The 22001-nt window shown below is 36.8% G+C and overlaps 1 protein-coding gene across 2 annotated transcripts in view; it reads right to left on the bottom strand.

Annotated features, from left to right (window-relative positions):
* LOC145270723 (nuclear valosin-containing protein-like) overlaps nucleotides 1-13010 on the bottom strand; it is an 88776-nt gene extending 75766 nt beyond the window's left edge. The window contains exons 1-9 of one of the 2 annotated variants that reach the window (XM_080126332.1): nucleotides 12831-12958; nucleotides 10686-10759; nucleotides 8810-8859; nucleotides 7316-7418; nucleotides 6161-6245; nucleotides 4946-5102; nucleotides 4060-4584; nucleotides 3223-3307; nucleotides 2631-2695 (exon numbers count right to left, since the gene is read on the bottom strand). In XM_080126332.1, the coding sequence (XP_079982458.1) occupies nucleotides 2631-2695; nucleotides 3223-3307; nucleotides 4060-4572 (663 nt within the window). In that variant the 5' untranslated portion in view covers nucleotides 4573-4584; nucleotides 4946-5102; nucleotides 6161-6245; ... (2 more) ...; nucleotides 10686-10759; nucleotides 12831-12958. Of the gene's footprint in view, nucleotides 1-2630; nucleotides 2696-3222; nucleotides 3308-4059; nucleotides 4585-4945; nucleotides 5103-6160; nucleotides 6246-7315; nucleotides 7419-8809; nucleotides 8860-10685; nucleotides 10760-12830 lie in introns of both variants that reach the window. The other variant, XM_080126331.1, reaches the window with a different exon arrangement.
* Nucleotides 13011-22001: the final 8991 nt, after the last annotated feature.

Genomic DNA, 22001 nt, shown 5'->3' with positions numbered 1-22001 from the left:
GATAATGGTAAAAATAAGCCTAAATTCTCGCCCTAAAACTGAAGACCCACTACTCAAAACAACGAGGTATTACAAAAAGGCTGATTGGGAAGCCATCAGGGAGCTCATCAGAGATGCCCCATGGCAAAATATCTTTACTCTTCCAGCGAAACAGTGTGCAAATGAGACCACTGAATGGTTCAAAACTGCTATTGAAACACATGTTCCCGCACGGAAATTCTATAGCAAGCCCCACTCTCCCCAATGGTTTACTTCTGCTTGTGCAGCTGCCATATGTCAAAGGCAGCATGCGTTCCGCAGATTAAACTGACATAAGTCCAGCTCAAATAAACAGAAGTTTATAGAAGCTAGAAATAATTGTAAGAGAATGATAGAGACAGCTAAGACAGATTACTCTGAAACCACCAGAAAGCGCATCGTTAAGCGTAGTTAATAATGGGCAGTCAACTATTCCCCCATTAACAAACAATCATGAGGTTGCTTGCACGGCAACTGACAAGGCTAATCTGCTTGCCAGTCGGTTTGCCTCAAACTCCACACTGAACTCGGTACACCACTCACTCCCTGATTTTCCTCTGCGAACAGACGCCACACTAGACGATTTGAAAATCACCCCTTCTCAGGTACATGCTATTATAAAAAACCTAGACACCTCAAAAGCATGTGGACCAGATCTCATCCCGGCTGTGCTATTAAAAAAATGCTCTGCCGTGGTTGCTCCAGTTCTCTCCAAACTTTACAATAAATGCCTTAACGAATCTTGTTTTCCCGACTGCTGGAAAACCGCCTCTGTAGTACCAGTCTTCAAGAATTCTGGTGAAAGAACTGACCCACTAAATTATCGCCCCATTAGCCTCCTCCCGCTTTTCGCCAAAATATTTGAGTCCTTAGTTAATCAAGCCCTAGTCCAGCACCTAACAGCTGCTAAACTCCTGACTGACAAACAATATGGATTCAGGCAAGCCCGTTCAACAGCAGATATCTTAACTGTAGTTTCTGAACGTATATACCGTTCATTGGATAAAACAGGGGAGGGTAGAGCGGTAGCCCTCGATATATCTAAGGCTTTTGACAGGGTATGGCACGATGGTCTCCTAAGGAAAATTAGATCATATGGAATCACTGGAAGAATTCATAAAGTAATTAAATCCTTAAGTAATAGAAAAATCAAAGTTGTCCTCGACGGTCGTACATCCAAACAATATGACATAAATGCGGGAGTACCTCAGGGGTCTATCCTTGGACCTCTATTATTCCTGATATTCATAAATGACCTCCCTGATAAAATTGTTTTCGAGATGGGTATATTTGCCGATGACACCACTCTCTATAACAAATGAACACATATCCAAGGAAATGGCAGAAACACTAGAGGATGACCTCCAATCCGTAGTGGAATGGGGACAAAAATGGTTGGTCACATTCAATGCTGCTAAGACTAAGCTTGTTTCCTTCAATAACTACAAGAAACCTTCTCTACCACCAATAGCAATGGCCAAGAACACATTGCCTGAAAGTACTTCTTTTAAACTCCTCGGCCTAACGTTTACAGGGAATATGAACTGGAATAGATACATTGAGAGCATTGCCAAGGCTGCTGCAAGGAAGGTTGGCTCCCTCTACCGTGCTAGAAAACTACTTACGCCTGACAGTATCCTATACCTCTATAAGGCAACCATTCGCCCATGTATGGAGTACTGTTGTCACATCTGGGCTGGTGCATCTGCTGCTTGTCTCTCGCTCCTGGACAGGGTTCAAAAGAGAGTCGCCAACCTGATAGGTCCTGAACTGTCATCTAGGCTTCAGCCTCTGTCCCATCGACAAACTGTGGCATCCCTCTGCCTGTTCTACAAATACTTTAATGGTGAATGCTCTGACGAACTGCAAACACTTGTACCTCCCCGACGTAACTACCCCCGACAAACCCGACAAGCTACTAAGTCTCATCCCTTTACAGTAGAGATCCCTAGGTGCAAGAAAGCCTTTTACTCCAATAGTTTCTTCCCCAGAACTGCTGGTCTTTGGAACTCCTTTCCGGGATTCTGCTTTCCCAACTGCAATGATATGCAGAAGTTCAAGTGTAATGTTAACAAACATCTTTCTACTCTTCTCCCTTCATAATGACCCAGCTAATTAAGTCCCTAATAGTAGCCCCCTGCTTCAAAGTGGCACTGTGCCTTGTTTGGAGTGAAAATTGAATAAAAAAAAAAAAAAAAAAAAAAAGATGTTGCAATAATACTCCATCGTTGGCCGTACCTGGCTTTTATATAGGTAGAGAATTGCATCAGGAGTGAGATATCTACTAGAGCGGTAGAAGGATCCTACCATTTTTCCAGTGGCCTTGGCAATGGATTTGATGCATGTGTTCCATTTCAGATCAGGAGTAAAGGTCAAGCCTAGAAGTTTGTTAAAACATGGAGCCTCCCCAAGACGAGAGCCATTCATTTCAATTGATGCCAGATAGGGATCAGAGTGTTGATGATGTAAAGATAGAAGTTTGGTTTTAGATGTATTAAAAGTAACCAGCCACCGCTTTCCCCATTGTACCATTTGCTCAAGATCAAAGGAGAAAAAGTCAGAGATATATATAAGCAGCTACAAAGATGGAAATAAGTAAAATAATTACGTACCAATAAACACTGTTCATTACCTCCAACATCAGCAAAAGTTGTACTTGAAATCTGAAATCCAAACTCTAAAAAAAGACAAAAATAACATAAATTAAAACTCAATAATAAAGTAGAGATATTTCCGATAGTGTTCAATACTAAAATTCTTATTAGTAGAGCAAATATTTTATCATGTAATTTACACAAGCCAAATCTATATATCTATAAAAGTGAACGTGTCTGTGTACATTTCCCTACGCAATAACTCTGTCAATTTTTAGTCTACAGACTCGAAATTTGATATACAGGGTACTGAGATTTGGGAAAATCTATGTGATTGGTTTTGGGCCAGAAATTAAGCTGTTAAGGGGGTCAAAGTTCAACAATTTGACTGTTGACAACCCTACCAAACTCCTTCGACAATTTGGGGTCTACACACTTGAAATTTTAGATATAGGCTTGTATCTGGAGTTGGGTGCTTTCTGGAGCGATAAAATGATCCAATCATTTGTTCAACGACCTTAGCAATAGACTGGATATAAGTGTACCGTTTTAAGATGCAAATTGAAAGTTACTCTAAAGAGTTTTATTAAGAGTTAATCTTAAAACCTACCTTTGCTTTGTGTATTTTTATCTGGTTGTTCTTGCCGTGAACGTTCTGACAATCTCGGTCTTTTTGATGATGGAACATCTGCATCCTAAAAAAATAAATAAGCAGTATTAGTGGCTTTGTTTTTAATTGGAGTTCACCACTTGTCTCTAACCTGAAGGATAAGAATTAACAAGCTGAGCATGTGGGGTCCCCCTTTCACAAGTGAAAAATTTACTTTTACCATGACTAATGTTTGTGCAAAATTTAAAAAAAATCCAAGTTGTGATCATTAAGTGCAAACGGATCAATTAAGAAAGATGGATAAATTAAGACCTGGCCAGAGATAGGTTATTTTCAAAGTTAATTTCTAAAAGTCGTCCGATACATACCAGCAACAACTGTCACTGATGCTGTTGTTAAGAAACTTGAATCTGAATGTAGTGTTAAACAGATAGATTCCCAGAGTTTGACAAAAAGATTCCCAGAGTTTGACAGAAAGATTCCCAGAGTTCGATAGAAAGATTCCCAGGGTTCGACAAAAAGATTACAGAATCCGACAAGACATACGTGAAGGTTAGAGATTATATAAACCATAACATTCAAGATGAGAACAGCAGTCCAAAGAATCCAAATAATATTAAAAACAAATCCTCATCTCAAAAATTCAGAAACGCAAAATCCTCAAATATTTTCAATACTTATCAATCATAATAATTTGCATGAAAGCGACACGTGCAAAATTACGATTAGTGAGATATCGACGGTAGGGGGATGAGGTCAAAGGAACTCAACAATCATGACATGAATGTATACGAAACTATAAGATCAAAGTAATAGAAATCCGAACATTATACCAACCTTGGACGCCTTCACGGCAGAGACAACTTCTGATGTCGCATTCTTTCTCCTCTCATTCGGTTGAGTTGGGGTTACATCATGAGCTGAGAACCTTTTGGAATCGTAAGCTTTCAGTCGATTTCCATCCACCATTTTGTTTTTGGTCAAATTTACATCATCTGCCAAATAAGAACGATTAGTATTGGATTTTTTGTTGTTAGAAGCCATATGTATGGGAGAGTGGTTCATTATGTAAGGAGTGGAAGAGGCGACTGGTGTGGACAAAGGGGTGAGAGACGGTTTGTGATGAGGGCTGGGTGGATGGGATGGTGTCTTCGAGGAACTAGACATGCCAGTGAGAGCAGAAGGGACCGACAGGGTCGGAGATGGGGCCGGAGACGAAACCCGCTTGCAAGGCGTGGAGGTTGGTAATGTCGGTTTTGAAACGTTTGTTTCATTTGGTACTTCCATGACGTTGCTGGATTTTTCCGTCTTTTTGTTATTCTGGTAGATGGAGGTCATGAAGTTGTTCATTGCGTTTGTGTCCTGCGGAAAATACGAAAACGTTAGGAATAGCAAATGAGAAATAAAAAAAAAATTTTAAATTAAAAATAAAAACTCAGGAAAAAATTATTATAGTAAATAATTTATATATATATATATATATATATATATATATATATATATATATATATTCACAGACATACATATACGTATATATATATAGAGTAGAACTCCAGAATAAAGCATTAATAAATGGTAAGATGGTGAACATCTTAAAATTTGGAATATAGACTTTTGTCATTTATTTGTTATATGCTCTGTAATTACATTGAGCTTCATAAATTAAAGGATTGGTATATATAAAAGGAGAAATTTCCATATATATATATAATATAATATAAACCTGAACGTCTGTGTTGTGTCTGGTCACGAATAGGCTCCTATATGGTTGACTATTATAGAAAACTGATCACATATAATGATGTATCGAGACACAGGAATGGGTATGTTTGATCTGGCATAATGATGATTCATTAAAATTGTGGGGTCTGCATACGCGCCTGGTCCACAAAGTATGGAAATAAAAAATTTAAAAAGTAAAAAAAAAACGTTTACAAGTGTTTTTGATATAGATGTACATAATAATACTTTGATAAGTATGTTTTAACTTAAATAGGGATGGTATAATAAAATTGTAGAGTCTGCGTTCGCGCCTCGCCTCCATAGAATGGAAATAGGCACAAACTTTAATAAAGACTTTTCATATCTATCTGCGTAAGTATACTTTGATAATTATGTTTCAGTTTGAAGAAATATGGTATAATAAAATTATGGGGTGTTCGTTTGCGCTTGACCTCCATAGAATGGAAATATGTCACAAAGTTTAACAAGGTTTTTTTATATAGATCCACAGAATATTGTGATAAGTGTTTCAGTGTGAACAGGTATGGTATAACAAATTATGGGGTTTATCTATTTTATGTTTACTTTCATCATATTTTGCTTTGGTTTTGATACCCCCAAATTCGAAGCTATCTCATTACAACCCTTCCTTTTGATAACCTATCATACTTTCATAAATCAGAGTCCATTTTCTGTAGGCTGTTTTTGAACCCAGTCAACGACGGGTACTTTTGCTAGTAATATATATATGTGAAAATATGTTTCTTCAATTATACAATGCTGGCTACATGTATGTATGTATGTCTGTGTGTGTGTGTGTATATATATATATATATATATATATATATATATATATATATGTATATATATATAGTAGAACCCCAGAATATGGCATTAATCTGTTCGCGGGTTGGAATCGTAAGGTGAAATCGCCGTATGGTGGAGGCTAAAAAAAAGTACATATCAAAAATTACAACACAAAATACAGTACAATATATAATACACATGTATATAATCAAATAACATTATAAATAACACTGTAAGGCGGGGCAAATACCGTAACTAGGGGCTTGAAAAACATTGTATTCCACATCGTAAACTAAAAAACAACGTATCCTAGGGCCACCGTATCCCGAGGTTCTACTGCATAGACATACACGTAGTCAATAAAGAAATGTTAACGCAAAAAGAAATGTCGATGTTAAAATGTGAATACCTTGTACATGACGTAATCAGCGTTGTCAGAGGAAAAGCTTTTCTCCGTTGTGTCGCTTTCGGCATCGATGCAATCCTCACTGTATCTGGAGAAGGAAGACGGAAAACCAAACATTAGATCAGAATTTCAAGTTCACACATAACTGGATAGATATTTAGATAACGTTTTTTTTCCCCTGATCGTATTGCAGTAACAAAGTGTCGTTATTTGATTGGACAAGCTAGCTAGTTAGTTATGATAGTCCATCCATCTGGGGTCCTGGATATGACCTAAAACTATATCTGATGGTGAGGCCCCCACCTTGCGGGCCTTGGGGAGTGTGGAACCACCCTTTAATTGCCATTGCTCCCAGGTCCACTCTGACCCTGTTAGGGTCCTAACTATGAGTTAAATAGAATCCGACTTAAAAAACAAATATACTCCATTAAATAATCGTTCCTCAAAATAACTAGATTCGGCATTAAATAACCTGAAAAACGTTGATATGCCGTAAAACAAAAACAACCAACCATCCATGTGGATGACGATGTCTCCATTTTTTTTTTAAAATTGACTCTATGTCTCCGTTGATGACTGTGAAGCCCGATGCGTCGTCTACACTGCTTTACACAGATAGAGCACGGGAAGACAGGATTTGAGTTTGGATGATGAGTGGTCGCCGCTCGTTGGTGTCTCAGTCTGCGACGTTCCATAGCTGCTCGCTCAAAAATTTAATGAAAACGTAAACGAATCTCTTAGTAAACGAGAGTTGCCTCCCTCTGCAAAATGACAAATTGCAAGTCCAATGTAAACAAATTGCAAACAGCGCTTTGTTATTTACATACCGTACTTCGGAGTAATTGCACCAAATCCAGGGGTAATTGCACCAACTAAAAAAAAAAGTGCTCTTTATATGCATGCTTGCCAAAAGAGTACTTTTAACTAGTTGGCGCCACTAATCCCGATGTATAAACACTTTTGCAGTTTTAACAAAAGAGCTACAATAATATCAGGGCGTCTCCATTCACGCTGAACATCTACAGAATGCCAACATCAATATATTAGATATGAAGCAGTCCCCTGTGGAATTTCTACAGGTCCCGCTAGTGTTAAAGAGTTATTTTATTAAAATAATCAATAATCAGTAATAATCAATCAATAACCAGTAATACTTACCGGAACCCACTCTTCTTACTAGCAATGTGCTTCTTTTCCAACTGACTCGTAAAATCATCCGCCTCTTCCGAAGATGGTTCATCCTTACAAATGATTTCGTAGGCTACGCAATAGAATTCAAAACAAATTTAAAAAAGTAGATAATTCTATATTCATAAAGTTAGGTAAGTGGTAGATAAATAGAAAAGCTAAAAAATGTTGACACACACACACACACACACACATATAACAGTGAACTGCACGCAAGAGCATGCAGACACACCCACGCCCGTATATGGAAGAACGGTGATAAACACACAGACCCGTAAAAGTACTCGTAACAAGAAAACGATTAGTAAAGTAAACGATTAAATAATAAACAGGACAGCAAAAGTTTCATGGGCACGAGCTGCTAAAAACAGCCTATCCTGCCTTGACAGAGTACAAAATAGGCTCCGTGGCCTACTGGGTGATGCCCTTTTCTCTTTCTTGCGAGCCTGTCTTTGTGTTATCGTTACTACCATGGCAGGTGCTTGTCTGAGCTCCAATCTTTGGTCCCCCTCCCTCACCCGTCTAGCTGAAACCACTGTCAAAAATTTGCCCCACTCTTTATCTGTGCCAAAATCAAAACGTAGATTCCATAAACAAGGCTTCTTTCTTAGAAGTGCACACCTGTGGAACTCTGTTCCGGTTGCCTGTTTCCCACCTGACTACAACCTGGATGTCTACAAGTCCAATGTTAACAAATTCCTGATGAACTGCCCCCTTAAGTAAGACACTTTATCAGATCTCCAACACTAACGTACTGTACATGCAATAACCCTTATCTCTGAGTGGCTTCCGGGCCTTGATAAGTGGTGACCACCTTGTAAAAAAAAAAAAAAAAAAAAAGAAAAAGTTGACTTATGCAATTCTTGAGAGTATGTGTTTCGTAACACAAAATCAATCACTTAATTATTATATCAATCAGTGAATCTATTTTGCCCTTAACTCATCAGAAGAAATAGCAACAATTCATCCATGAAAAAAAATCCGAAAATTGGAAAAGAAGCTGTAAATACCTTATAACATGTTTACATTATGTCCTTTTGGAATTACACTGAGCTTCTTAAATAAGGATTAGTATATATTATAAGGAAATAAAGTATATTCTCACAAAAATACACGTGTGTACAGATCACGTTGACACATCGGTTCTTGCCAGATCACCGGAAGGTTAGGTGCTTTAGGTACCGCGCTGAGTCGTAGAAATTTCTAGGTTGATATCAATTTATTTTTTTTTGGCTCAATTAACACCCTTACACACACCTCGACTTTCTTTTTCGCCTTCGCGTCACGGGTTCAAGCCTGCCTACCTACCACCACTTTTTATTTTTTTTTTTTGCTCAACACACACCTCAAATTACAAAAAGTGCGTGCAATTCGTATCCTGATGAAAATAAAAAAAATTTAATGATTCACAAAAAATGCAATTCGTATCCTGATAGAAAAAGAAAATGGAAATGTACCACTAACCTCTTTCGACACTTTTCAAGAATGCAGTCCTTTTTTTCCTGTTATAATCTCTGAAAAAAATTAAATGTATAAATAAAAATAAATTAGGTACTTTGCATTTTACGATTTCGCTTGGCCACAAATATTAGAATCAAAACAATAAACGTCGGAAAAATCATAACGACAAATTACCTGTCATCTGGCTGATTTTCGTCTATGGTAGCGAGACAATGACCGTGGCTGATTTAGCGGAAACTAAGGTTTTAACAACGACTAGCGGGTGATCTGTGCGAATAGCAAAGATTGACTTTGAATAGAAAAGTTTGAAAGACGCATGAGGGTCAATGAGGCTGATCGGCAGAAGCTGGAAATCTTTAACAAGAATATCTCTGTCGCATCTTGCTGACCATGTTCCACCTTACCTCGGCTAGGGATGTTTATCCTGTGCCCCCAGAATTAACAGAGATCATACCATTCCTGTAATGATCTGGTTTCTGTTGATTGGAACCTTGAGGAGGCTTAAAGCTACTCAAATTCCAGTGAAGACCAATAGCCGCTGCCAACGAGAAATCGATGGTAAGCAGCTGTTGGGATAATGCAAATTTATTTGCAAATCTTATCAAAAGAGATGGAGAGTGCTGACATGTTGTCACTCAGCTTTCAGGGAACAGCGCAGGCTGTTTTCAAGGAGAAACTATGTGAAGGCTCCTTGTGAGCCAATAATAACGACAACAACACAGGTTCACAATTTTCAATTTCAGATATGCGGCCATGATTAAATGGACCCCTTCTATCTTACCTATTTTTACTGACATATGACGTCAGGCTTCGATGAAAATAGAGTACGTCTTTGTTCGGCCGTCTTCCCAGTAGTTACCTACTCCAGAGTGCCTCCCTGCCCCTCCTTTTTGAGAGAGGGTCTGAATTGCCTCCATATTAAACTGATTTATGCTGGGCCCCCAAAACCAACAGAGATTAGACCATTCCTGTAATGATACGGTTCCGGATACGATTTTGCAGTAGAAGTTTAGTTCTGTGCAGTTCTAGGAGGTCCACCCTTCCAAGCTTTGCCTTCTCTCTTTGAGAAACGGCTGGTTTATTGCTAATCACCGAGGCGCTCTTACCGGAGAATCCCGACAGGGCTGTCCAGGTGCCCCTCTTCGGGAGCACTGACTTCTCAATCCCATTTTCCGACCCTGGTGTCTAAGTTTTTGCAATTGGAGAGGACTAAACGCATTCTTTGCCAACATCTCAATCTTAAATTTCTGTCATGTTAAAGCGACGTCTTCAATGATTAGGCATGCAGCTCGTCACCTAAAAGGAGGCGCTAAAGGAGTTCATGAACAATTTTACATAAGGGAGATAATCAACCAAGCAAAAATAAGCATTTTTTTTTTTTTGCAAGAGATAATTTGAGACGCCAAACCAATCAATGGTACAATGAAACAATTCCAATCAAAAAAAACATCTTGTTCCCACAAGAGTATAGTCCCGGAAATTGCGGAGGTAGTTTTCAAAAAGGAAAAACACTAAGTAAAGATTCAAGGTCTTGGAACACATTCCACATGACCATACCAGCGTAACAGATTCACCCCCACCCCTCCTTTGTTTTTTTTTTTGTTTTTTTAACTTGGGAGTCATCATTTATGGCCATCTTCAAGTCTAATGCAAACAAGTTCTTGATGAGCCGTTCCACTTAAGTTAACAAATTTAACAAATCTCCACTACTGACGATTACTATGATTCTGATAATGTGCACTCTTTAACCCTTATCCTCGAGTGGCCTCTGGACCTTGATAAGTGGTGACTCCTATGTAAAAAAATAAAAAAAAGGATGAATCTAATACGCTGGTATGGTAAAAAAATTTTTAAAAATTCAAGTTTGATTTTCGCTTACCCATATGACGACTGCAGATCTCTGGCCATCGTGCCAACACTAAAACTTTTGCTTCTTCCATGACTAGACAAATACTGTCGAAACAAAAGAAACAGAAATCATTATCATATTCAGGGCTTTACATTTACTAGTGGTGGCCATAAAGTGAGTGATCATTATACGTTAAATTATTATAGAAAAGTGATCCCTCACTTTCTTTAAACTAACATTTCTTCATATCTTGGAAACTACTCGTTTGCTGGAATTTTAAACGTTATTTTCATTTTCAACATCCTCAAAAACTTATAAATGTCTTAATTTTCCAAGTTTTTTTTTTCTATAGTGTGGAAAGTCGATTGTCTGCCCCTTGCTGATCTTATATTCCAAACATTCCCAATAGGTGTCGCTAGCAGTGTATCATTCAAAAACAAGATGGAGTGAAGTTTTTCTTCGATAAAATGTTGCATAATATTTGATTTTCTTAAATTAAAAAAATACTTGATCGATTTACGTGATTTTTGGAATATGACATCTTCATGCAGTGACAAGTACGTACATTATAAAGATTTTTTTTCAGATTTTTATAGTAAAAAAGATTACTTGTGGATCATGCACCGAAAAACGCAATTTTACCCAATTTTTTTTTAATTGCTTAGAACTATAAATAACTTTCTACTCATTGATTTTTCGTCATTTTTGGATTATTACTATTTTCGCCGAAAATTTTTCGCCATGACAATTAAGTACGTAATATTGTTTTTGGTAAATATCCAGATACGCTACAACAGAACACCGCGCTCGTAACGTAAACGGAAGCTACAAAATAGTGGAAAGTAGTTCGTGGGTTCAGGGGTTAATACCATGCAAACGGTAAATTTGCCCCAAGTTTGACTATCAGATTCGTTGTCAGCGACCTCAATTACCTATATAAAAACAAATTAGAGTGGTCTGTGTTCTGTTGTAGCGTATCTGTATATTTACCTCGTTTTTGCTTAAAACAATTAAATAAAAAAAAACTTGATCTGTCGACTCTTAATAAGCATTATCAGCCTTATGTTCAATAACAATTTAGTAGTAAAATCATAAATTTGGATTTTCTTAGTTTAAAAAAACTAATGGATCGGTTTAAGTGATTTTTGGAATATGACATCTTCGTTCTGTATAGACTTTCGGTGCTTCTACAGAATTGGCACGAGATTTTGTAGTCGATAAATGGAGTTTTCAGATTAAAAAAAAAAAAACAATGGTCTCAACTGATTTTCTTGTCAATTCTAATAAGTTACAATGGTACCACCTTCCAAATTATACAGTCGAAATTACCTGAATATTACTGAATTATTAAAAAAAAAACTTTAATCGTGTTAGCAGGAGAAAAATTGCTGCTATCTTGTTTAAACAAAACGGAAAATTACCTCCCTTTTGAACTCTCCTGTGTCTTACGATCGTTTTCATCAAAGTCTATTGTTTATTTTCTTTAATAAATAATTTTCTACCTTATCGATTTTCGTAATTTTTGGATATAATCATCTTAAAAATACGAGGAATACGTAGATACGATTCTTTTCATGTGAAATTCAGGATTATGGGTACTAGTGCACTTATTGATCCGTGCTGAAATATTAACGTTATTATTTAAAAAGCCATTCTTAACATGGGGAGGGGAGGGTATTTTGTACCTATTGTATAATTTAACCTTACAATTGAATAAAAAAAAAACATATCATAAAACTTTTATTAAAATTGGAAATACGATTTAAAAAAATAGCGCTGATCAATCAGCAAGTGCACTAGTACCGGATTATGATTTTCGAAATTCCGTCCCAATAGTGTTTCCCGATTTTTCCGTGTTTTTTTTTTTTTTTTTTTTTTAAGTAAGTGTCATTGTGAATATACAAAAAAAAAAAAAAACAAAATAAAAGCACCGCGGTTTTATTTTGTTTTTAAGAGCCACTATGCTAGAAAAGAACGAACTCTCATTTATAAATGAATTCATACACAAAAGAAAACATCCTTATAATAAGGATGTTTTCAATAAGGCTTATTGATAATGTCGAAACATGTGCAAGAGAACACGTGTTCGCATTTTTAGTTGGTGATCGCGAGAAACGATTAGAAATTTTAAAAAATAAAAATGTTTTCTTTAAAAAAAAAAATGGCGTTGTTTACCTGCCGAATCCGTGGAATAAGTTTGGCATCTGCTAAATAAAAAGAATCTTTGCTGGAACCGGATTTCTTTTTTGAACTCATCCTAAATTTGGAAAAGATCGTATAAATTTAGAAAAATAAATAAAATCAAATAGGTTGTTTTAGCAAAATTATCTCCCTTTGACGGTGTTAGCCGAGATTATGTCCCTTATTAAAAATTGTCTTCATCCTATGTGTATTTGTGATTTAAAAAAAAAACAAGAGGCAACAATGCCACACTGCCAACACTCTACATTCTACAATCAAGAACATCTCAACTGCAAAATACGACGCACAGCTGATACAACTCTTCACTCCTTCTGTCTGTATGAGATCTTACAGGCTGCCGAAAGAACAGGTTTATCACGAATTAATATTTTTTTTTAATTCGTTAACTAACTTACACACAACTCAAGTAGATGTTGCTCATACAAGTCGATGATACGTCCTTGACAATTAGTTTGACCATATTGGTGGCCTTTTATCTATCAGGCTGTGATATTTGCTATGTTTAGAATGTCCACCCTTCCAGGTCTTGGCTTCTCATAGAGTTTTCTCTGCAACTTCTCTCCCTCTCACACACAGACGTGATGTTACTTGTCTCAGTCTTTTCTATAAATATTATTATTGCATGTGTTCTGTTCCCTGCTTCCTTTGTTCCAGCTCTTTGAATCGGTGGTCTAGTGGTCGTCACTAATTTGCTGTTTTGATGTAGCGACCACTACATACGGTCGAGTGTCGGCATTCTTGTCACTTTGAAGAAGAACTAAGTTTTGAAAAAGTTCAGTTTGAAATGGATTTTTGTTTACAATGCACGGCCCAGGTTGGCCGATAAGAATAGCAACAAATAATAACAATAATTATTATCTTCAAGTCTCTTCTTAAAGGGGCTTCTCCTTTAAGAATTTACAACTAGTTAATCGACAGTCGACACTTTCACTGAGTTATGCCAAACAGACGGACTGTTCCGCTGTATCACAGTGTGGCTAGACTAAAACTCATCAGAGAGTAATCTAATTTACAACTAGCTTATCGACGGTAGACACTATCAATGAGTTTACGTGTGTGTGTGTGTGTGTGTGTGTTACGTTAACATTCGAAATGTTGATTTTAAAAGCGTTCAGGTATGCTGAAAACGAATATCGCAAGGAAAATTAGCAGAGACAAATAGTTTTGTTGCTAGTTTTATTAATGCGTGTATTTTGAAATGTAAATCACTGGCGACCATGTTTAAACAGGCGGCATATGGAAGGGGCCAACCCTCAGTTTGTTCAGGTATGCTGAAAACGAATATCGCAAGGAAAATTAGCAGAGACAGATAGACAGACTACTAGTTTTGGAGCTAGTTTTATTAATGCGTGTATTGTGAAATGTAAATCCCTGGCGACCATGTTTGAATAGGGGGCATATGAAAGGGGCCAACCCTCAGTTTGTTCAGGTATGCTGAAAACGAATATCGCAAAGAAAATTAGCACAGACTGACTATAGATTCACCATCATAGTATTGAAATATTTTTTTATTTTATAAAGGAATCACTACTTATCAAGCCCCAGAGGCAACTCGAGGATAAGGGTTAAAGTGTGTACAGTAGTCAATTGGACAATATCATAGTAATCGTTAGAAGTGTCAATTTGGTAAATTGGATTACTTAAGAGGAACGGCTCATCAAGAACTTATTTACATTGGACTTGAAGACGACGAAGTAAAAATATAAAGTTGAAAGAACTAGCGAAAAATACGATTTTTACGATGCCTTTCAAATCGTAAACTGCCTGTTTACATTTTTTGCGTTTAAAAAGTGTAAAAAAAGAGCAAACCTTCAGAATCCTAAAAAGATCTCCCGGGAGCATTTTTGCAACATGAAAAATATACAAACCAAAATAAAGAGAGGAGAGGCCACCCTATTTTGGTGAAACGCACGCACGCACACACGCATACACACACACAAACGCACACATAAGCACGCATGTCACCAAGCTAAAGAAGAGAGAAAGTGGGTGAAGGAGAGAAAAGGATCGTGTTCTCTGCACTGCACGTGCCGGGGTCAAACAGAAGTTAAATGAAATCGATTAAAAATGGCTCCACAAAGTTGTGTCTGAACTTTTTATTCTATGAAACTTAAGATTAATAAAACGAAATAATCGTGACCCGTGGAAATTCCACGGCGAATATTTCGCATTCAATAAGAACAAAACGAAAAAGTAGTGAACAAATAAATATATAAGAAAATGAATGTTACCAAAGGCAAGATAAGTTACCCTTCTACCTACCTAGATCACATTTTTGTTGTTTTAACTTATTTTAAAACGTTTATTTAACACAAACAAAAGTAGCGCACAGTTTTAAGTTAGAACAATAAAGAAAATGTCTGACATTTTACAGTCATCTTGTGAGACTCGATAATCGCTCCAAACTCGAAAATTAAGCAAAATACTGGTAGCAACACATCCAATAAATGTCAGCAAACGAACATGTTTTCTTTTTCACATTAGCGAAACTCTTATCAGAGCAAAAGCGAAAATGAGAAGCAAAAACAAATGAAGAAGTCGGTTTTTATCGTTGAGCACAAAAACAAAAACAAAAAGAGTATCTAATCTAATAGGCCCCGTGCTATAGGTCAATCTCCAAAGTCTGTCCCATCACCTCAGTGTTGCATCCAGTTTGTTCAGGTATGCTGAAAACGAATATCGCAAGGAAAATTAGCACAGACAGACTACTAGTTTTGGAGCTAGTTTTAGTTAATGCGTGCATTTTGAAATGTAGATCACTGGCGCCCATGTTTGAACAGGCGGCATATGAAATGGGCCAACCCTCAGTTTGTTCAGGTATGCTGAAAACGAATATCGCAAGGAAAATTAGCAGAGACAAATAGTTTTCGAGCTAGTTTTATTAATGCATGTATTTTGAAATGTAAATTACTGGCGACCATATTGGAACAGGCGGCATATGAAACGGGCCAACCCTATCTTTGTTCAGGTATGCTGAAAACGAATATCGCAAGGAAAGTTAGCACAGACAAATAGTTTTCAAGACAGTTTTATTAATGCGTGCATTTTGAAATGAAAAGGAAAACTAGCACATCAAAGTATTGAAATATTTTTTGTTTTACAAAGGAATCACTACTTATCAAGGCCCAGAGACCACTCGAGGGTTTAAAGAGTGTGCAGTATGGGACAATATCATAGTAATCGTTAGAAGTATAAATTTTGTAAATTGGATTACTTAGGAGGAACGGCTTATCAAGAACTTGTTTACATTGGACTTGAAGAGGACGAAATAAAATATAAAATTTAATGAACTCGCTAAAAATATTTTAACGATGCCTTTCAACTCGTAAACTGCTTGTTTACATTTGTGTACATTTTTCGAAGATAATAAAAAGTGTAAAAAAAAGTAAACGTTTAGAATCCTAAAAAGATCTCCCGGAAGCATTTTTGCAACATAAAAAATATACAAACCAAAATAAAGAGAGGAGGAAACCTACTCAAAAATATGGTTTATTACATCGCTTAAAATAAAGAAGAATCGGGGCCTCCAATAATACGATAATTTGGTGGGGAAGCAAATTGTGTTCTTTTTTCTAACTTGGTTTTAAAAAGTTTTTATTGCTAACATTTATTTTCATGAACTCTAACCACACCTCACAACCCTAATCCGGCCGGTCGGGAAAAAGTTTTTACTTTTTTAAAATTTTGTTGAAACCGACGAAATGAATTTTAATTTAAACTTCGTTTGACGTTGGCACGTCGCACGCACGCACGCACACACACACACACACACACGCACGCACGCACGCACGCACGCACACATAAGCATTCGCTTGTCACCGAGCTAAAGAAGAGAGAAAGTGGGGGAAGGAGAGAAAGGGTCGTGTTCTCTGCACTGCACGTGCCGGGGTCAAACGTAAGTTTTAAAAAATGGCTCGACAAAGTTGTGTCTGAACTTTTTATTCTATGAAACTTAAGATTAATAAAACGAAATAATCGTGACCCGTGGAAATTCCACGGCGAATATTTCGCATTCAAGAGAACAAAACGAAAAAGTAGTGAACAAATAAATATATAAGAAAATGAATGTTACCAAAGGCAAGATAAGTTACTCTTCTACGTACCTAGATCACATTTTTGTTGTTTTAACTTATTTTAAAACGTTTATTTAACACACACAAAAGTAGCGCACGGTTTTAAGTTAGAACAATAAAGAAGTGTCTGACATTTTACAGACATCTTGTGAGACTCGATAATCGCTCCAAACTCGAAAATTAAGCAAAATACTGGTAGCAACACATCCAATAAATGTCAGCAAACGTTCGAACATGTTTTCTTTTTCACATTAGCGAAACGCTTATCAGAGCAAAAGCGAAAATGAGAAGCAAACACAAATGAAGAAGTCGGTTTTTATCGTTGAGCACAAAAACAACAACAAAAAAAGAGTAATCTAATAGGCCCCGTGCTATAGGTCAATCTCCAAAGTCTGTCCCATCGCCTCGGTGTTGCATCCTTGTTTACAAGTACTTTAATGGGATGTGCTCTAATGAACCCATACCACCTCGACGTACAATGGCAAAATTACAGCGGTTCGGTTCACGACGGTTCACTGCTGGGGTCCCTAAAGGTCGGAAATCCTTCTACTCTGATAGTGTTTACTTTACGCAGACTTGCTATCGTATAGAAAAGTCGGTACTTAGTTGGATACGGGGTAATATTTAAAGATAGCGACCAGAGAAAAAAAATAGTCAAAAGGTCGCAACCAGGTTAAAAAATAGTAAAATAGTTTTATTTTGCTTTTATTAATTATTAATAAACGAATGAATCATTTCTATTTAAAATCCATTAAGTATTATGCATGCAAAACTTAAAAAACAAAACATGTTTCTAATGCATCAACATTATGTGAACAAGCTAAATCTAAACTAAATGAATTTGACCTGATGTCGAGTTTATCTAAAAGCGATACTCGATTTTTCACTCGGAATTATTCCTCGTTCAATTCAAGTTTCACGACATATTGATTACATTGTTAGATGACAGTACAAAGAATAGATTTCTAAATAATAATGTTTTTATTTCGGCACGGTAGCACAACTGCATAGGATGCATATATTTTTTCAAGGAGAGGTTGGATGTTTATACTACGCTGGGGTAGGTCGTAAAAATAACCGTTTTTTTTCCTTCATTCTGACCAAAGACCATTTGCTGCTAACCTCTCTCTCTCTCTCTTTCTCTCTCTCTCTCTCTCTCTCTCTCTCTCTCTCTCTCTCTGGCTTCTCCGTGCTCCTGTTACGAAGTTTATATATATATATATATATATATATATATATATATATATATATATATATATATATATATATATATATATGAGAGATGGAGACAGAAAAGGAAAGGGGGGAGAAGGGAGAGAGAGAGAGGGAGGGAGACAGAAAGAGAAAGAGGGGCAAAGGGGGGAGAAGAGAGAGAGAGAGAGAGAGAGAGAAATATGTGTGTCTACGCTCTCCGCCATCACGTCAACGAGGAAGGGAGAAGAAACGGAGACAGCTGAGAGGCACACACTCTATATAAACGCACACATACACACATACTTGCATAAACACACATACACGCACTCGCATAAACACACACACAAATACTTAAACACACCAACACACAAAACACGAATCATTACTCTGTGTTTGTGTGTGTGTGTGTGTGTGTGTGTGTTTCGCTCCCCAGCTTTCTATATCATCTCCGTTTGACAAAGTTTTAATATTCAATACATTAAATCAACAGCTATAATTTATATGAATCGTCCTTGTATTTAGCTTGACTTTCTCAATTCAAATTGAGATTCGCCATTTTGATCCCAGGCAAAGAACAATTTTATTAGCGTAATGGTGCGAAGATCGGGGTGGTGACAATAAGTCGAGTGTCGGCATTCTTGTCACTTTGAAGACGAACTAAGTTTTGGAAAAAGTTCAGTCTGAAATGGATTTCTGTTTACAACGCACGGCCCAGGTTGGCCGATAAGTCTTCAAGTCTCTTCTTAAAGGGGCTTCTCCTTTAAGAATTTACAACTAGTTAATCTACAGTCGACACTTTCACTGAGTTATGCAAAACAGACGGACTGTTCCGCTGTATCACAGTGTGGCTAGACTAAAACTCATCAGAGAGTAATCTAATTTACAACTAGCTTATCGACAGCAGACACTTTCACTGGGTTTACGTGTGTGTGTGTGTGTCTGTGTGTGTATTTCGTTAACATTCGAAATGTTGATTTTAAAAGCGTTCAGGTATGCTGAAAACGAATATCGCAAGGAAAATTAGCAGAGACAAATAGTTTTGGAGCTAGTTATATTAATGCGTGTATTTTGAAATGTAAATCACTGGCGACTATCTTTGAACAGGCGGCATATGAAAGGGACCAACCCTCAGTTTGTTAAGGTATGCTGAAAACGAATATCGCAAGTAAAACTAACAGAGACAAATAGTTTTGGAGCTAGTTTTATTAATGCGTGTATTTTTAAATGTAAATCACTGGCGACCATGTTTAAACAGGCGGCATATGAAAGGGGCCAACCCTCAGTGTGTTCAGGTATGCTGAAAACGAATATCGCAAGGAAAATCAGCACAGACTGACTATAGATTCACCATCAAAGTAGTGAAATATTTTTTTATTTTATATAGGAATCACTACTTATCAAGTCCCAGAGGCCACTCGAGGATAAGGGTTAAAGTGTGTACAGTAGTCAAAGACAATATCATAGTAATCGTTAGAAGTTTAAATTTGGTAAATTAGATTATTTAAGAGGAACGGCTCATCAAGAACTTATTTACATTGGACTTGAAGACGACGAAATAAAAATATAAAGTTGAAAGAACTATCATTTTAATGATGCATTTCAAATCGTAAACTGCCTGTTTACATTTTTTTTTACATTTTTCGAAGATAATAAAAAGTGTAAAAAAAAGAAAACCTATAGAATCCTAAAAAAGATCTCCCGGGAGCATTTTTGCAACATGAAAAATATACAACCCAAAATAAAGAGAGGAGGCAACCCTACTCAAAAATATGGTTTATTACATCGCCTAAAAAAAGAAGAAGAATCGGGGGCTCCGTGGGGAAGTAAATTGTTTTCTTTTTTCTAACTTGGTTTTAAAAAGTTTTTATTGCTAACATTTATTTTCATAAACTCTAACCACACCTCACAACCCTAATCCGGCCGGTCGGGAAAAAAGTTTTTATTTTTTTAAATTTTGTTGAAACCGACAACACACACACACACACACACACACACACACACGCACGCACGCACGTACACACATACACGCACGCACGCACACATAGGCATCGCTTCTTGTCACCGAGCTGAAGAAGAGAGAAAGTGGGGAAGGGGAGTAAGGGTCGTGTTCTGTGCACTGCACGTGCCGGGGTCAAACAGAAGTTAAATAAATGGCTCGACAAAGTTGTGTCTGAACTTTTTATCCTATGAAACTTAAGATTAATAAAACGAAATAATCGTGACCCGTGGAAATTCCACGGCGAATATTTAGCATTCAATAAGAACAAAACGAAAAAGTAGTGAACAAATAAATATATAAGAAAATGAATGTTACCAAAGGCAAGATAAGTTACCCTTCTGCCTACCTAGATCACATTTTTGTTGTTTTAACTTATTTTAAAACGTTTATTTAACACAAACAAAAGTAGCGCACGGTTTTAAGTTAGAACAATAAAGAAGTGTCTGACATTTTACAGACATCTTGTGAGACTCGATAATCGCTCCAAACTCGAAAATTAAGCAAAATACTGGTAGGAACACATCCAATAAATGTTAGCAAACGTTCGAACATGTTTTCTTTTTCACATTAGCGAAACTCTTATCAGAGAAAAAGCGAAAATGAGAAGCAAACACAAATGAAGAAGTCGGTTTTTATCGTTGAGCACAAAAACAACAACAAAAAAAGAGTATCTAATCTAATAGGCCCCGTGCTATAGGTCAATCTCCAAAGTCTGTCCCATCGCCTCAGTGTTGTATCCCTGTTTACAAGTACTTTTATGGGATGTGCTCTGATGAACCTATAGAATTTATACCAGTGCCCGGAAAACTTGTCCCGGGAAAACTCGTCTCCGGAATAACGTTACCCGGAAAACTCGTACTGTTCAGTTTGTTCAGGTGTGCTGAGCATTAGTTTTGGAGCTAGTTTTATTAATGCGTGTATTGTGAAATGTAAATCACTGGCGACCATGTTTGAACAGGCGGCATATGAAAGGGGCCAACCCTCAGTTTGTTCAGGTATGCTGAAAACGATTATCACAAGGAAAATTAGCAGAGACAAATAGTTTTGGAGCTAGTTTTATTAATGCGTGTATTTTGAAATGCAAATCACTGGCGACCATGTTTAAACATGCGGCGTATGAAAGGGGCCAACCCTCAGTTTGTTCAGATATGCTGAAAACGAATATCGCAAGGAAAATTAGCACAGACAGACAAATCGTTTTCGAGATATTAATGCGTGTATTTTGAAATGTAAAGTAAAATAGATGGCCCATCAAGCCAGAAATAAATTAATGACAGTTTAAAGGCTTCAAAATCGCTTTCGAATTGACTATGACATGATCGTGATTTTCTCATAAAATTCAACATCAACTGTCGATTTATTCGTCGCATTAACTCGCATCCTAGACTTGATTTAACCCGTGAGTGTCGACTCATAAATCAATCGAAATATAAATATAGAAAAAAAAAATTATTAGGATTATTTTTTATTAATAGTAAATTACTGTTTCTTAAATTTCAAATCTATATAAAAACACGAACTTAATTTCAAATCTATATAAAAACACGAACTTAATTTTCCGTTTCAGCGTATATTTTGTAAATTTAAATCCAGCCGAGAATGGTTTATGTAAGATGACTAAACCTCCCCCCCTCTCTCTCTCTCTCTCTCTCTCTCTCTCTCTCTCTCTCTCTCTCTCTCTCTTTAGCTTCTCCGTGCCCCTGTCACTAAGTATGTGTATATATATACTTATATATATATATATATATATATATATATGGAGAGAGAGAGAGAGAGAGAGAGAGAGAGAATATGTGCTTCCACATCAAAGAGGGGCAGGAGCATAAACAGAGACAGAAGCACACACTCTAACACACTCGCATAAAAACACACATACAG

The sequence above is a fragment of the Euprymna scolopes genome, chromosome 46, assembly GCF_053919585.1.
Source record: "Euprymna scolopes isolate OS-2025 chromosome 46, ASM5391958v1, whole genome shotgun sequence".
NCBI classification, from domain to species: Eukaryota; Metazoa; Mollusca; class Cephalopoda; order Sepiida; family Sepiolidae; genus Euprymna; species Euprymna scolopes.
Note: the sequence above shows the minus strand (reverse complement) of the source record. Positions and strands in the feature narration are given on the sequence as shown.